This window comes from Cebidichthys violaceus, unplaced genomic scaffold (assembly GCF_023349555.1).
Source record: "Cebidichthys violaceus isolate CVI_PGR_0920_01 unplaced genomic scaffold, fCebVio1.0.p SCAF_34, whole genome shotgun sequence".
Classification (NCBI taxonomy): Eukaryota; Metazoa; Chordata; class Actinopteri; order Perciformes; family Stichaeidae; genus Cebidichthys; species Cebidichthys violaceus.
In genome coordinates this window covers 2,199,125-2,216,342 of record NW_027176528.1, presented here as the reverse complement: position 1 = coordinate 2,216,342, position 17,218 = coordinate 2,199,125, and the positions used below count along the sequence as shown (strand labels likewise).

General features: G+C 40.9%; 1 protein-coding gene across 2 annotated transcripts; it reads right to left on the bottom strand.

The window, feature by feature from the left end:
• Positions 1-5,692: 5,692 nt before the first annotated feature.
• Positions 5,693-11,617, bottom strand: nmi (N-myc (and STAT) interactor). 2 transcript variants are annotated; one of them, XM_068725210.1, is made up of 10 exons: positions 11,513-11,617; positions 11,374-11,415; positions 11,217-11,285; positions 9,805-9,963; positions 9,606-9,722; positions 9,286-9,448; positions 8,474-8,580; positions 8,017-8,203; positions 7,178-7,281; positions 5,693-6,276 (listed from the first exon to the last, which is right to left on the bottom strand). In XM_068725210.1, the coding sequence occupies exons 2-10, from the start codon at positions 11,410-11,412 to the stop codon at positions 6,070-6,072; spliced, it is 1,152 nt and encodes a 383-aa protein (XP_068581311.1). In that variant the 5' UTR covers positions 11,413-11,415; positions 11,513-11,617; the 3' UTR covers positions 5,693-6,069. The 2 variants fall into 2 exon arrangements, with proteins under 2 accessions (XP_068581311.1, XP_068581310.1); XM_068725209.1 differs by having other exon boundaries at positions 11,374-11,615.
• Between the last annotated feature and the right edge of the window lie 5,601 nt (positions 11,618-17,218).

The window sequence follows — 17,218 nt, the reverse complement described above, 5'->3', positions numbered from 1 at the left end:
GATTGAAGAATGCGAGTGCTCTCTTCTGAATGTTAATGATCAGTGGGAATCTGCCTAGTTCTGCTCTACATGCATTTGTTGGTGTGTTTCTGTGTACGTGTAAAATGTATGTATAATATGTATGTATGTATGTATGTATGTAGAGATTCTGTTGGATGTTTGTCCCAGCGGGTGTAGCTGTGATGACTGAGTGGACCCCATACTTCACTACCATACAGCGCAATGGGCTGGATGACACTGTCAAAGATTTTGAGCCAGATTTTAATTGGGATTTGAAAATTATAGAATTTTCTTTTAATTGCATGAAGAGCTCTTCGAGCTTTTTCTTTTAGTGCATTCACTGCCATGTTGAAACTCCCTGATGCTGTGATGGTTAAACCCAGGTAGGTATAACTCATACTGTGTTCAATCACCTTAGTATTTATGCTAAACTGGTATTTGTTCTCCTGACATCTGGGGCGTTTTTGGAAAATCACGACATTAGTTTTCTTCATATTTACTGCCAGGGCCCAGTTGTGACAGAACTGTTCTACTATGTCCAGCTGTTGCTGTAGTCCCTGTTCAGTAGGAGACAGTAGAACCAGGTCATCGGCGTAAAACAGACACTTCACCTCTCTATCGAGGAGGGAGAGCCGAGGAGCAGCCCACTGATCCAACTGAACAGCAAGTTCATTTATATATATATTGAATAAAGTTGGACTTAAATTGCAACCTTGACGAACACCTCTTTTCTGGGTAAAGAAGTCAGTTTGTTTGTCTTCAATTTTCACAGCACATCTATTTTCTAAATACATTGATTTGACCAGATCATATATTTTGCCCCCTATCCCACATTGTAGAAGTCTGTAATAGAGCCCTTCATGCCAAATAGAGTCGAAAGCTTTCTTGAAATCAATAAAACAAGAGAATATTTTACCGTTTTTAGTTTGGTGTACATGTTTGTTAATTAAAGTGTGAAGGGTATACACATGGTCCGTGGTTCGGTGTTTTGGGAGGAAGCCAATTTGATTTTTACTCAAGATGGCGTGTTCGTCAAGGAAATGCAGCATTCTTTTATTGATAATGCTACAGAATAGTTTACCGAGACAGCTGCTGACACAGATGCCTCGGTAGTTATTAGGGTCTGATTTGTCCCCACTCTTGTGAATGGGGGAAATGAGTCCTTTGCTCCAGATGTCAGGAAAATATCCTGTCTGTAAGATGATGTTGAACAGCTTCAACACTGCACCCTGCATCTCTGGGGTGCTGCATTTGATCATTTCGTTTTTGATGCTGTCGGGACCACAAGCTTTTCTTGGCCGGAGAGACTTTGTCTGTGCGTTCAATTCTTCCAAAGTAATTGGGAAATCAAGGGGGTTTTGGTTGTCTTTAATTATTTCCTCTAATTTTTGGAGTTTTTCTTTTATAATATATTGATCTGAATTAGTTAGATTTATTGGTATGTCTTTGTACAGATTTTCAAAGTGTGCTCTCCAGGTGTCACCATGTTGGATGGGTGATGCTTGTGGTTGCGTTGTGTTGAAGTTTTTCCACATATCCCAGAATTGATTTTGATTAATGGCGTTCTCAATATCTTCAAGTTTCATGTTGGTATAGTTTTGTTTTTTGTTCCTAATTGTACATTTATATGTGTTTAAAATTTCATTGTATCTAATACGTAAGGCTGGGTTGTTTGGTTGGCGATGTTTTTCATTTGCTATTCTTCTCAGGTCTTTTCTGATGCTCTTGCATTCTTGGTCAAACCATTTGTTAGTGTTTTGCCTTTTAACAGGCTTCCGTTTTTGTTTTATAAGGTCAGCTTTAATAGCTGCCTTGTGAAATATCATATTGATATCGTCAATGGCCTTGTTTACACCATCTCTGGTGTGGATATATTGATTTTGGTGATATATTGATATGTCGTCCATCAGATCAGGTGAGTTCAAGGCCATGATGAGTTTGTCTCCACTGTCTGGGGCCCATCGGTAAGTGGGATTTAGTTTAAACAGTTTACTGGGTTCTTTTCTTGTGTCATTTATTTGACCCGAGAGTTTAAAGAATATATTTATTTGGTTGTGGTCTGAGAGGGGGGATTGTTGTCTGACAGTGAATGCACTGATAGTGGAGGGGTCCATGTCAGTGATTGCATAGTCAACTACACTAGATCCAAGAGCTGAGGAGTATGTGTATCGCCCTAAAGAGTCCCCTCTGAACCGACCGTTAACTATGTATAGGCCTAAGGCCCGGCAGAGATACAGTATCTCTTTGCCACTTTTATTTATTTCAGAGTCCAGGTTGTTCCGGTGGGTGATGATATCTGGTTCGATTCCCGTTCGTCCATTTAGATCTCCAGTTAGAAGCACGTTTCCTTGGGCCTGGAAATATGCGATTTCTGAATGAAGAGTTTCAAAAATGTCTTCTTCAAAATAAGGAGAATCTATTGGCGGTATGTAAATGGCACAGAGATATAGATCGCTATTGGTTATGCCCAGGGTTTGAGCTAACCTTAGCCAGATGTGTGATTTACCAGCTGACAATGGAATCAGGCCATGATAGGCGAGGAGGAAAATTGACTTTGGAGAACAGACACCAGCTAAAAACTTTGTGTGCCATAAAAGTGGCAACTTGGACATTGTCTAAGGGACGGCCCACAATCTCTATGGAGGCAGGACTGGTGGGAGGGCTCAACATCAGCAGTCAAGAGGGGAGGAGCAGGCGCGGCAGTTTACGCGACAGTTTACTTTGTAACTGTCCCATGCAGGTTATAATCCCTTTCTTCAACTGGTCATCAAAATCTTGATGTATCATCAAAGCAAATAAAAACACCACTTAAATACAATGAGTACAAACGTTTTAGAACATTTTGCACCTCTTATACTAAATCTAAATCTTTGCACTACTGTTTATTTTGGCTTAGTTAGTGATACCATTCTATTTCATTGTATACACTACGGTGCGTGTTTTTTTATATTTTATATTTTTACTCTGCTATTTTTATTGTATATATTGTGCATTTTTATACTTTAAACTTTTATTTTGTACTCTGTTACTTTAATTGCTTTAGTATATTTTCTGCTGCTGTAACAAACACATTTCCCCTTGCAGGATGAATAAAGTATCTATCTATCTATCTATCTGTCTGTCTGTCTGTCTGTCTGTCTGTCTGTCTGTCTGTCTGTCTGTCTGTCTGTCTGTCTGTCTGTCTGTCTGTCTCTATCTATCCATCCATCCAACTATCTAACTATCTAACTATCTACTATCTAAACTCTCAAGATAACATGATGACAGGATGAGCTGAGCCTCTACATTAAATAATATAAATATCACTGTATTCAAATTAGTTGTTAACTGGCATTAGGGAATGTAAAAGAGAAATACAATAAATATTTGGTTTTATTATGTTTTAGGAATTACAATACAATACGTTATAATGTATCACAGCAGGGATTTATCAGAATAGACTAAGTAGCATCATTCATCTGTGGATCTCAGGATTTTAAGACTAGATTTAAAGTAACGGTCAGTGGAAACAAAGCAAAGAAATATGGAATGTTATTGTATTAATTCAGCATGGTACACAACAGAGTGCACAGTTTTTTTTGTATTTTAAAGAAAATGTATTGTTTGCTAACAACACATCAAGCACCTAAGTAACGGCGATGGAAGGCAGATCTCCAGCACCATGGCACCCACTCCACGGTCCGGGGGGGGTGTGGCCTAAGAGGTTCAATGTGTTTTCTGTATTTTTGTGCAATAATAATTGTGTTTCCTAATAATTGATGCATGAGAAACCATGGCAACCAAATAACATAGAACCAAAAACCAGCAACCATCAGTTTAAAGAAATGATTTGTAATTTAACGAAACGGCAAATAACATGTGATATGAATACACTACATTGATTTAAATTGGCCCTAGACATGCTGTTAGAAAAGGAAAAAAAAAAAAAAAGGCCGATCCTGCAGCATGTGACTTGTTTTCAATGCCCGACTGTTTTCCTCCCTTAGATGAGTAGTAGTACTTTAATAGTGACATTTCTGTGTAATACTTATGTTTATTATTACAGCTTGTTATCTGAGAAATATGATCTCACTAAACAGCTCGTGCTTTTGTTTAGTTTACCTGATAAAGGAATCGATTAAACTGACACTTGATTCTGAATGTGTATTATGGTAATATGATATAATTTCTTACAAATCGTTTAAGTTGTTTGATTATTGTTTGTTATGAAACTCACTGATATGTTGTCTTATGATACTGTTCAACAGAGAGGGTCTGTTTCACCTCATCTCAGGAGACTTATCTTACTTATCATGTTCATGTTAACATTCCCTAGCTTGCTACAACATAGATTTGTCTACAATTTGAAAAAAAAACAGCTAATGCCTTAACCTTATTGATTAATGATGTGCATATGTAAACCATTTTGAGTATTATGTGTTGATGTTTTGATATGCCCCTGATTGACGACAGGCTACAAAAAAAATGTCAACACCTTAATTATTCTGTCCACATGTCGGTAAACTTCTCTAGTCTCGCCTGCCAATGTTAACCAAACTAACTAGTGAAATATCCAGATGGTTCGTGTCAATCCTTTTGTTAGACTGTCCTTTACTGTGAGCCATCAACAAATCAGTGTCCCATCAACTCCTCCTGTATTCCCATGAGCACTCTGTTCTAACGACTGCACAATTAGACACTTTTCCCAACTATGATAAAGATTGTTTCCTCCACAGGCTTGGTGTTTTCACTACACATAAACAGCCCACCAACTCTTTCCTATGCTAGGGGTTAATGATGACCTTAACTAAAATTGTTATGAAATATTATTGACTTATGTTCTCACTTCTAGCAGGGAATATATACTATTGTAGTGATCTAATGTAATGATCAAGGGGAGGATTGTAATGGTCATTTCTTCATATTTTTTTTCCACCACAAGCTACTAAATCAGCTTGGGTTGACACGCCCCACTTTAAAGAAAGATCTTGCTGTAAACAAATGTTGGTTAAGAACAATGATAAAACATCGCAGATAAAGCAGCAGCGTGATACTGAATGGGTTTTAACCACACATTTAAAATACAATAAAACATGCTCCTCTGCTAAAAACACGTAAGTGAAAATAATTTGCAGCTGACAAAAGTTGGCCAATGAAAAAGCTAGACTGCTAACTTTCTAACCAGAAAAGAGGAAACAAAGGCATCAGTGTAGAGACTTACAGCAGCTGCTTTGAGTATCATTGATTCAGCTGCAGATCTGAGAGCAGCTGACGAGCTCGTATGGGGGATTGAAAGAAGAGCTGAAGAAAAGCTAAAGCAGTACCTTGAAACCTTGAGGTCCTGATTCACAACAGGAGTGTCTTAAGATGCTTAAGTGTCATTCCTAACACTGACTTTTAATATATCTTCATATTAATCATCCGTTCTGCATTGAATGGCTCCTTATTGAAGCAAAATCACAGAGTATTCAAATGAATGAACTGACCAGCTCTGAACCCATTAGCTACATCAAGTGATGTTGTGGAGTTCAGTTTGAGTTTTTCTCCTCCGATATCCGACCAGTTGTGGACTGAATTCAAAAGGGCCGACAGAAAAGGAATTTATGTGAAAGTCCTGAGGGTTTTCTGTGACGGTGTAAAGCAGCCCTCTAACCATATATTGAGTCATGTTTGGATGGATCCAGTCTTAGTGAAGAAAACACTACTCGATTGATTCAGCATTCAGATTTTTTAATGAGCACAGAAGAAGAGAAAGTATGATGTTTAATAAAACATGTCCAGTATTGGCCTAAAACAGGAGGACAGGAAGTGTGCCAGTGTCACTAATAATACCCACACAATCACTGAGGCGAAGAGCATCAACAGCTTTCTAAGGAACTGTGTAACATCAAACCCAACAGTGAAACAAGTGAGGCTGTTAGCGTCTACACACTGGTGTCCTCTACATATACGTGTTAGAAAACAGTGCCTTGCCCATGAAATCACTAAATATTCTCATCTAATTCTCATTTCCACATCATATTCATACATTACAGATAAGATTTTCTAATTCAATCAATCATAGGAGACAGACGATGGATGAGGAGGAGCTCATGTTGCAGCTGTAGGAGGCGTGTCCTCACAGAAAAAGGCCTGCAGAGCCTTCCCCCTGGAGGCGTAGTGGACGCTCTCTATCTCACCGCCGAAGTTGCTGGGCTTCTGGAAGTGGATCTCCAGGTAGTCCTGCAGGTCCTCCTCGTCCCCCTTGTCCTCGATGTCAGCTAGGAGGATGGTACGCTTTGGAGAGCCACAGAAGGTCTGAAATGAATCGCCAGCAGATGGTTATTGATGATACCACTGATATGAACTTGAGCTATTGATCAGGATTTGATACTAAAAGGATCTAGTTTTTTGATGCCAACCTCTGGTATTACAGGTGGGATAAGTACACTTCAGTGTCTGTCACTGGTTCCCAAACCTTTTTTGTAGAGCCACTTTAAAAAAAATAAGCGTCCCTGACCACTTTCACTGCCATCCCCACATGACCTTATGTTATCTTGAATAGGTAAACCCAGTGTGTAAAATATGGGGGTTCTCGGGGGTCTAAGGCCCCTTGATTGACCCCTTCAGACCCCCTGAATGCCTCAATAGCAAAACTAAAGATGTCTTAAAATCTTACTAAGGACCCGGACTAAACAGGATATCGCCTCTGCTCTTCTTGGATACTGGGACAAGGTCTGTGGGGGGCTCAAGCGTGTGCATGTGTGTCGGGTGATGTTAAATACTTTTTGTAATTACATTTAGGAGGAGTTAACAGACATCTCTTTCTCTTCATTCCTCTCATCAATTGAACACAGGGAACGTACGCTCTCCTTTCATAATGGACTCACTGTTATAAGAAGACTACAGCTATCAGAACCACATGTGGCTCTAAGGTGAACTGCAGATATTAATGTTGAATAAAAGACTATGGAAGAAATCCTGCTTATTTATATGTTAATATCTCTCCCAACCCACCGGTCTTTGGGAATCACTTGTGTATTTTATAACAATGTACAACAAGTTAACATTAAACACATGATGGCAAACATACTTCATCAACATTTGACTTTGTCAGTAAGACGATGAAATGTTTTGTAGAAACTCTAGCTGTGTGATGTAAAGCACTACATCATCAACACCAATCAGCTGCCTGACGATCACAACAGCTGGATCTCACCTGGTACTTGCACAGCTCGTATTTGTGAATGGGTCCAACCTGCACGTTCACTTCAGAGTCCAGATCCACACGGTAACTCCCTGTCAGGGCCAGGCTCTCAGCAACTACACACACACACACACACACACACACACACACACACACACACACACACACACGGTTTCAGTTCAAATGTGTTAAGCAGCTAACAACAGAGGAGAGAGGTTCCAGCCTGTGTTGACACGTGGACTATCAATCCCTGACTCCCAATAAATCCACACTTCTAATCCATTCCTGCCTGCTTTTCAATGAATAAGGCACACATGAACAAACTAGGATCCCTAAGAAGACACATGAGATTTGACATAGAGGACCACCTGTTTCATCTTCTCCTCCCGGTATTCACAGCATCTGTCTCTTTTGGCTGCAGCAGCTGACACTCACAGCGGTTTGTGTATCAAAACAGGCTGGGCTGTCACTTTCCATATAAGGAAGATAATTTACAGGTGGAGACCAGGCGTAACCATAGCGCTGAATCACGATGCATCAATGAACACAGTAGCCTGGCCGCTGTGGTTAGAGACATGTGCCCTCAGTGTTAGTGTGGCATGTGACGGATTTCTATTCTAACTATTCTTGACTCTTGTTGCATTCATGATAGAATTAGCCCTGAACATTTTAATGTTGTCATTACTCTGAATGGAAGCTCGTGTCTTATGAGCTCTCCCTGTCTTGCAGAGTGTGTCTGGAGTTTCAGTCCAGAATCTGTGTCTAATGAGCTTCTCTCAGTAAATCAGGTGCTAACGACACAAACCCACTGAGACACGTTTGCTCTGCGGCTCTGGCTCAGAGGGTTTTACCTCCAGGGTGGAGGAAGGTGATCCGTCCTGTCCCAGTGTTCCTGTCGTACTCCACACCGTCCACCTCTGCTCCTCCTCTGCTGGGCCTGGAGAAACTCATCTCCAGCCGCTCCTTTGTTCTGTCCTCTGGTATGGAAGGGGGGACGTTGGAGACCTTGAGCTCATTTCTGGACACATCGAGGTGGACCTGCATTGGTGACAGTAATGCTCATTGCAAAGAATACAGACCACGTGTACAGTATGTAACACATTGAGCACCATTGTTCTGTGAGTCAGTTTGATGCTGGGAAATGAGTTGAGCTACACTTGTAGTTTATTTTGTCAGTGTCTGTGGGAAAAAGGAAGCTGAGTGGACCTGAACAAAGCCCCACTCAATAAGATGTGCTGATGAGCTGGTTCACACACGGGTTGTGTGTCTGTCTGTCTGTCTTACCTGAAAGTGGACAACAAAACGTACCTCAAACTTAACAGAAGGTTGCATGGTTATTCTTTTTGGTTTCACATCCAAACTGATGTTGTCACAGGACACAGAGCACTTGGCAATCTTCAGGATCTGAGAGATCACTAGAGGACAGAAACATAGAGCCGTCACAGTAAGGTTACATCAAAAGTTTCTCTTTTCAAACCAGCCTTTCATCATCTCCGTCCATACTAACGCACCTGATGTCCCTGTCGTACTGGAGAGCATTTATGCTTTTGTTCCTTTACACTTTCTCTGACCTTTACAATTGTTGTGCAGAACAAAATACGCATTGATAAGAAAAGGAAAGTCCTCTGTTTTGTATCCATCGCCCTCCTCAAAGCCACAAACCGGGACTGATAGGAGCCAATCAAGAAGCGAACATCCGTTTTCTGCCTATCCAGACTAAAACGCAACCCAGGAGTTCTCAAACTAAAAGCGGTTTAGGCGTTAATGTAGCAAAAGATATGCTTTCCAAAAAGAAAACCCATCCGTGTGGCAGTAGCATGAGGATGATACTGTGTCTTAATGAACCACAGGACACTTGTTATTGTTCCACTCACTTCTATCTTTTGATACATGTCCAAAACAGCAGCTCCCCCTGCTGGCTGTTTAGCTACATTGACTTGAGGTAATGTTAAAACGTTTGCTATTTGCGTGTCTTCTAATGTGAGCGTATTTGCCACAGCCAGTCAGCCCTCAGCACAGATTGTTAAAACTTTGTTAATCTAAAATCTAAAGAAAAAAAGAAAAGACAGATTAAGAAGCCAGCTACTTGTCATATTCCAGCCTATCACACAGAAGTGTACCCGTCTCTTCTTCAAAGGTGATGAGTGCCTGTCCTCCCTGCAGGCACACAGTGGGTCTCTGGCTGATGGCAAACACTCCTCTGATTTGCTGACTGTTGTCTTCACTCTCCTCTTTACTCTGAGCCTTGAACTCCACCTCTGTGTCTGGAATCTTGGCGTAGACCTGCAATACAATACACAACAATAAAGACATAAAGTACAGTTGTTAGCTGTTGGATATGCCAATGACTTGTTATATTGTTAAGATGTTGTATTCTGTTGCTGCCATGCAGTGGTAGGTTGGTGTAGTTAGATGGTAGATGGACTGACTTCATTCCCACCTTGAATTTCTGCTTCAGTTTTGCGGACTCGGCCTTCTTAGCCTCCAGCGCAGCTTGACATCTCTTCAGTTTGTCCAGCAAATCCTGTCTGCGTACACCAAGCTGCAGGACTTCCTCCTATGAGAGAGGATCAAGTGAAAGCATGCAGTGAGTCCCTTGTAATTCTCCCTGTAGATTTACAGAGATGACACAACTGTACCTGCACTGTTTTGATGCTTTGCGTGAACTCCTTCTGACACTCCTCTCCCTTTTTAAGGTGAGCCAACATCTCCTGCTTGGCCTTCGCCTTGGCCTCATCTTCCTCCAGTTTTTCCAAGATCAGCCTGGCTTTCACATCATCGGCTTTCTCTACTTTAATCTGAAAGACACAGACGGAAAAGTTCAGAGAGACTATGAGAGACCTGTGGACAGTTTGCACTGAGGCTGTTCCTAACAGGAAATGTAGTTCCAGATAATGGTTAGCACATTTCTAGAAATACATTTTGCTGCTGAATCTTTTTATTATGTCAACACCACAAACTAAATCCCATTCACCTGAATTGTATAATGGAGGCTGAAATCTGAGAGGCAGATACGTCAACCTGGACACCGCAGTATCTGCATAAATCCATTCCACCAGATTTGAAAAGTTAAATTTCACAAGCATTTTTTTGCCCTCATGCTATAGTGACAATTTAGAGCATACGAGACCGATGGACAGACAGACAGATGGGCAGAGGATTAAGCATTTTTTAACAAATAAACAAAATCATAAAGGACTAATTGGATCTGATGGTGTTGTAGGCTACCATATATTTGTCTGGATTACTGTCAGCCATAACCAATCTATTTGAAAACCATTCCATTATATTATATATCGGCTGCCATCCACTCCAGCATACCCAGAAAGCTCTGTCAGGCCGAGCGCACCCAAAGAGCACTGAGCGGACACCGTCCCTTTATGAGGAGCGCCGTCTGCTCTAACCCTCCAACAATAGCTTCGAGTTGAACTTTTTGGGTACGCTTGTGCGACAGCTAGTGAGCCTTTTGACGAGTGCAGGTCTAGATTTGACTGCACATCTGTTGTACCCCAATAATGTGACACCTAACATCTCCTCTTTTAACTCTTTCTACTCAAGACACAAGGTGAAAGGTCACGGCTCACTCAACAATATACAGTAAATACAGTAAATAGCGAACAGTATCATATTTATTATTAATGTAAAATATAGCTGCCTACATAATTTGATTATTTTGAACATTTGATTGGTGTCTTCACCAGTGGCTGAAAGTAACTAAGAAGGCCTACACTAGGCTAAGTTACTAAGTAACGTTAGGCCTACACTAGGCTAAGCTACTAAGTAAGGTTAGTCCTACATTAGGCTAAGCTACTAAGTAACATTAGGCCTACATTATGCCAAGTTACTAAATCATGTTAGTCCTTCTTTAGGCTAAATTAATAAGTAACATTAGCTACATGTTATCTAGCTGTGCAGAGTCTGAACAGAATATAATGTGTTTTGCCAGATTATGTTTTGAGACTTCCGCCCTGCTGAAATAAAACACTTCTCTGTACTTGACCCTCTGGAACGTTACAGGCTGTATTCAGACAGTCGGGAGGTGGATTCTTACTCTCCATTTCTCCAGCTCTTTCTTGGCCTCCTCGGATTCTTTGGCTTCCTCTTCCAGACCGCCGTCCTCCTGCCCATGAGAAACATTAGCTCCGTTAAACTCTGCTAACTATGTGGCTGGTTCACTCAGTTCTCCACCGAGAAGTAACGATCCTTACCTTGCCATTAACCGGGCGGTTACTGCAGATGTCAGCCATGACCTGACGGTTTCGAAAGGTAAACTCGGTAAACAAAGTAGTCTGCGACTAAAAAAAAGCCAGTTAAAAGAGCCAATATTAACGATAAATCGATTACTACCTGTTCTGTACTTCTTTGCTGCTTTATTTTCCTGTCGAAGTGCCGTAAAGTGAGAACACACAGAGCAGCTGCGGTTCCGAAGGACTCAAATCAAAAGTGAAAGTGAGGACTGACGATGACGCAGCAGTCATGGCGGAAGGAGAGCGGTATGTGAATAGACTTGTTTAGATTTGTATAGATTTGTAAGAACCAACTGAAGATGATGGATGACTGCTGACGTCTCATTACAGGGTTTCCCGCAATCGTTGACAGGCATTTCATGAAAGCAAACCTCGTAATCACAGATCTCTACACACAAATCCAAAAACGCACGCACAACGCAAAACTCCCCAAATCTCCTGCAAAATATAACTTTGCATTCAAAACAATGGTGTTTCTTCTGAAAGTGGCATTTTGTGTCCAAATGACACACACACACACACACACACACACACACACACACACACACACACACCATCATGTGAATAGACATTTCTAAGAACCAATTGAAGAGAGATCAGACTTAACAAGGTCATAATTGTTCAATAGAAAGTCATGAAGGGAGGACTTGGACTGAATGTCCACTCTGCTCCATGAAGAGATAGACCTGTAAACCACATGCAGTCATGGTCACATTAACTTGTTGAGGGAACAGGTGTATCTCTCTCTCTCTCTCTCTCTCTCTCTCTCTCTCTCTCTCTCTCTCTCTCTCTCTCTCTCTCTCTCTCTCTCTCTCTCTCTCTCTCTCTCTCTCTCTCTCTCTCTCTCTCCCTCCCTACCTCTCCCGATCGCAAGCTCTAACAAATGAACTACACTGTAAAGAAAAATATATGTGCTGTTGGGAAGAGCATCATCGTAAGTCTCTGGAGAATGTAACATACATTAACTATATTCCGTACCCTTTATTTATTTATATATATATATATATATATATATATATATATATATATATATATATATATATATATATATATATATATATATATATATATATATATATATATAAGTAATAATATACTTGTTTTAACACACTCTTAGTTTGTATATATATTCTAAGAATGAGACAGATGAATATCAATGGAGAAATAAAGAGTTTTGAACAATAAACCTAAAAAAAGGACAGGTTCTATTACAGTAATATATAAAGTCCAGAGTCCTAAGACTTACGGTTCCCATTTTTTCAGATTTGTTCCAAAACGATGCTCACATGCTCGTATGCACTTTGAAAGATTTTGGTTACTGTAATTGTAATTATTCTTCCCCATGTATACTGGCCAGGAAACGTTCCTTGTCCAACACAATTCTAATGCAAGTGATAGGGCCAACTCAGTCAAAGCTCATATCAGGCTTCAGCACTTAAATCAAATGAGTATGTTGAGTAGCGTGCATGGATATTAACACAGAGGGTATATTGTACTCAGACGACTCAGTTTGTCCTTCATTACATGATGTGTGATTAAAGTGCAACAGGTTTGGATTAAATGGTTGACCAGTCTGAGTGAAAAGCAACAGAACAACACATGGAAGTTACATCAAGCTCCTTAAAATCTTTTTATTTCTTTTCCACTGAGTTGTTAAATCAACTTCAGCCTGTATTTAATTATTATATTCAATTGTCATCATATACTTTTATTTATTTTCTTCATAACCTTATACAGTGCTGTCACTTTACTTAGGCTCATAAAGTTACGTAGTAATTAATTAAGTTAAGTAGAAAGTTAAGTAGAATTGATAATCTGATGCGTTGGAGCAGTTCTGTATGTGTCTGAATAACTGAATAAAGTTATGGTAGTTATAATGTGCTGTGTAACACATGACTCATATTCTTCTTTTACATGTGTTCTGCTTGTTCTTATTACTGTATATATTAACAGAATTATTGTTATTATTAATGAATAAATCCCCAACACTGACAAGCTCACATCCGCCCATTAACCAATGTATTTATTAAGGTTTGACTATTTTTCTTTGTTGTATATCTTCCTTTTTTCTTTTTTATAGTTACCCCTTCAAATAGCCCCCCCCCCCCCCCTTCATTTTTTTCTCCTTTTTTTAATTCACATTTTCCTTAGCGGTTTGCATATTTTTTATTTTTTTTTCTTTCTATCTAAAACTCCTCTGCCACCATAATATTATTCCTAAATAATAATAGTTATTATCAATAGGAACTGTCAGTGCTGAGGGATCAAGACCACAATGGGCCAGCCCCCCTTCATAAGGGTCCTAGGACGACACAAAGCTGGACCAGTGAGTCAAAAAAAATAACCCAAATCAGGTTTTAAGGTAGGATGATATTGGTGTAAGACTGTAAGTGTACATTATTGTTATTATTGATAGTACTATTAATATTATTGTATCTTATCTTGCTATTTGCTATTTTATTTATTTATTCTTATTGCCTTTCCTATTCTTTCCTACAGCTCAGACACACACATGCACGACAACCAAAGAATATGAAAGAGTTGAAGAGCAGAAGTAAAAGTTAAAGTGATTTATTTCCAACTTGTAGAGACTTGTAAACATAAAGGTTCTCAAAATGTGGGGGAGGACGGGACAAAGTGGTCGTGCCAAACAAAGAGAAATCAATAGAACAAAGCGAGGCCTGTATAACTCCTACCTCTGAGAAAAAAACACCAACAGAAAGACTTAACTATCTTATCTAAAAATAAATTCAACAGAATGAATACAGGATTGTTACATTACATTACATTACAGTCATTTAGCAGACGCTTTTATCCAAAGCGACTTACAATAAGTGTATTCAACATAGGTTAATCCCAGGGTCTCTGGACTAAAGTGAACTATGTGTGTGTAAAATGTAAAAGGTGCCTCATCTCACCTACCGTCCTCAACCTCCACCATAATCCTTCTTAACAAGTTTTCTAAACAGAGCAACAGCTCAGACAGCCAGTGAAGAAAAAGAAGAGCCTGACCTCTTCAGGTTTGCTACTATAATTGAGGGTCCCGATGATTGGCCAGCTGGAAGTCTGTGGGAACCAATGAGCAGCATGCCTGGAACCCATAGGTGGAAACCAATCATCTCGTTAGCATCTGAAGAGAAAATTGCAGTTCTATGAATCCTGAATGACCGCCAGAGGCAGTGCTTAACACTGGATATCTTGTCTCATGACCAGGCTGGTTGGATGACCCCAGCCGGGTATAAGTTCCGGTGTCATCCCTGAGATCAGTCTTACAGAATCTTCTCACAAGTTCACAAGATTCCGAATGACCAAGAACTCTGGCAGTCATCCAGAATTCATAGATCTGTAGTTACATCCCTAACTTTTGTTCTATATCATCCTTACTGACTGCCAGATGCAGTGCTTAACACTGGATGACATATCAACAGAATCGCGAGGAATCCCAAGTACATACCTCATACAGCTGAAGCAGAGGAACTTGGCCGAAGAACCACACCTAGTGGATGGGGGTGGCAATGTTTACTCTGTAGTATCTGGTGAATCAGAATCTTATTGGCCATGTATGCATACGCATACATGGAATTTGAATCCGGTTTCCACTTCGCCCTCAGTGTACATACACAAGGTTACAATAAACAAGAAAAAAAAATATATATAAAAAAAACAAGGACAACAAACATTTAACAACTATGTACAATATAAGTATAAATATATATCCAAAAAGTATATATATATTAGTGCTGGGCAAAGATTACAATTTTGAATTGCAATTAATCACATGATTTTCTGCAATTAATCGTGATTAATCGCATTGTTATGAGCAAAATTCAATAATGAATTCAAAAGTAGTGTATTGCGCACTTTTATTTTAAAAGTACAGCTATATGAACAAAAGTGCAATAACATTTGGTTTGCAAACACTTGCAGTGTTGGGGGGCTCCTCCTGAAGTCGAACTTCAGGAGTTAACAGATGGGTCCTCTGAGGTGCAGTCGTGGTGTAGAGGGAGAAGAGCAGTGGGAGAGCACACATCCCTGGGGGCGCCAGTGCTCATAGTGAGGGGGCGCCAGTGCTGGATGTGATTTTTCCCAACCTCACCTGCTGCGTCCTGTTTGTCAGGAAGTTTGTGATCCACTGACAGGTGGATGCTGGCACAGTGAGCTGGGAGAGTTTGGGTTGGAGTATTTCCGGGATGATGATGTTGAACGCTGAGCTGAAGTTCACAAACAGAACCCTTGCATATGGAGTCGAGGTGTTGCAGCATGTAGTGCAGTCCCATGTTGACTGCATCATCCACCGACCTGTTTGCACGGTAGGCAAACTGCAGGGGGTCCAGTCGGGGCCCTGTGATGTTCTTCAGATCAGTCTTTCAAAGAATTTCAGAATTTCAGTACTTGCTGACGTCCACACTGACGAGGGGTCGTTGGCTGAAAACTTTTTTTCCAGCTTTTCAGTGTAGCTTCTCTTTGCTACCTTGATCTCCCTTGTCAATGTGTTTCTGGCCTGGTTGTACAGGATCCTGTCCCCACTTCTGTAGGCCTCCTCCTTAGCCCGATGAAGCTGCCTGAGGTTTTCAGTAAACCAGGGTTTATTGATGTTATACAGTATGTGCAGAAGGTTTTAGTCGGCACACATATATCCTCACAAAAACTGATGTACAATGTCACAGTGTCAGTGAGCTCATCCAAGTCTGTAGCAGCAGCCTCAAAAACACTCCAATCAGTGCAGACAAAGCAGGACTGTAACTCTAGCTTTGCCTCGTTGGTCCATCTCTTCACAGGCTTTGCAGATTTTAGCTTCTGCCTGTAGGTCGTGAGAAGATGAACCAGACAATGATCAGAGAGTCCCAAAGCTGCACAGGGACTGAGCGATATGCATCCTTTATTACAGTGTAGCAGTGGTCCAGTGTGTTTTTGTCCCTGGTGCTACACTTAATATGCTGTCTGTATTAAGGCAGTTCTTGCTGAGGTTTGCTCTGTTAAATTCCCCAAGAACAATGAGCAGGGAGTCTGGGTGTTTGTGCTCCATGTTGTTGATCTGCTCAGCCAGGTGTTGGAGAGCCTCACTCACACAGGCCTGAGGTGGGATGTAAATACCGACCAGAATAAATTAGGAAAACTCCCGCGGTGAATAAAATGGTTTGCATTGCATTTGTCTATGAAAAGGGTTTCTAAGTGAGGGCTGCATGATTCCTTCAACACTGTGACATCCAACCTTTATTCATACAGAAGCAGATACCGCCTCCCCTCGTTTTCCCGACAGAGCCATTACACGGTGCACTCAGAGGAGTTGGAAGATGATGTAATGCGCTGTCCGGGATGTGCTCACCAAGCCAAGTTTCTGTGAAGCACAGGGCGGCGGATCTGCTAAAGTCTGTGTTTGCTCTGTTGAGGAGCAGCAGTTCATCCATCTTGTTCGCCAGGTGGATTGACGGGAAACGATGCATTAGACCACAAAGTTACACCCGAGCCATCTGAGTTCCACCTCAGACATGATTCACTCACCGACAGGCATGTAGCTTGCCTACACACTTTGCCAAAGTGATGGCAAGGGTTAAAGCCACTTTGGCCGACAGCCACTTCAGCTCTGCCCGTGCCAAGGGTTCAAAGGGACCGAAGAGCCCCATTTTGGAAGAGGGACAACAGCCTGTGGGTCCGCACTGTGTCATTGTCGACAATTGCATGCTGCCATGAAATAGGTCTCCCTCTAACCCTCAGGTTAGAGGGAGACCGGCCCTTATCTAGGAAGGACCGCAGAAACTCAAGTATATCAGGCACTTTACTGGGTCTTTGTTCTGAACCGCACACC

Bases quoted from the DNA above. Each gene is read 5' to 3' on its own strand.
- nmi (XM_068725210.1), bottom strand. From the start codon at position 11,412: ATGGCTGACATCTGCAGTAACCGCCCGGTTAATGGCAAG. The intron at 11,286-11,373 runs GTAAGGATCGTT...TCTCATGGGCAG, and splicing joins ACCGCCCGGTTAATGGCAAG to GAGGACGGCGGTCTGGAAGA. The intron at 9,449-9,605 runs GTGGGAATGAAG...ATTGTATTGCAG, and splicing joins AACTGAAGCAGAAATTCAAG to GTCTACGCCAAGATTCCAGA.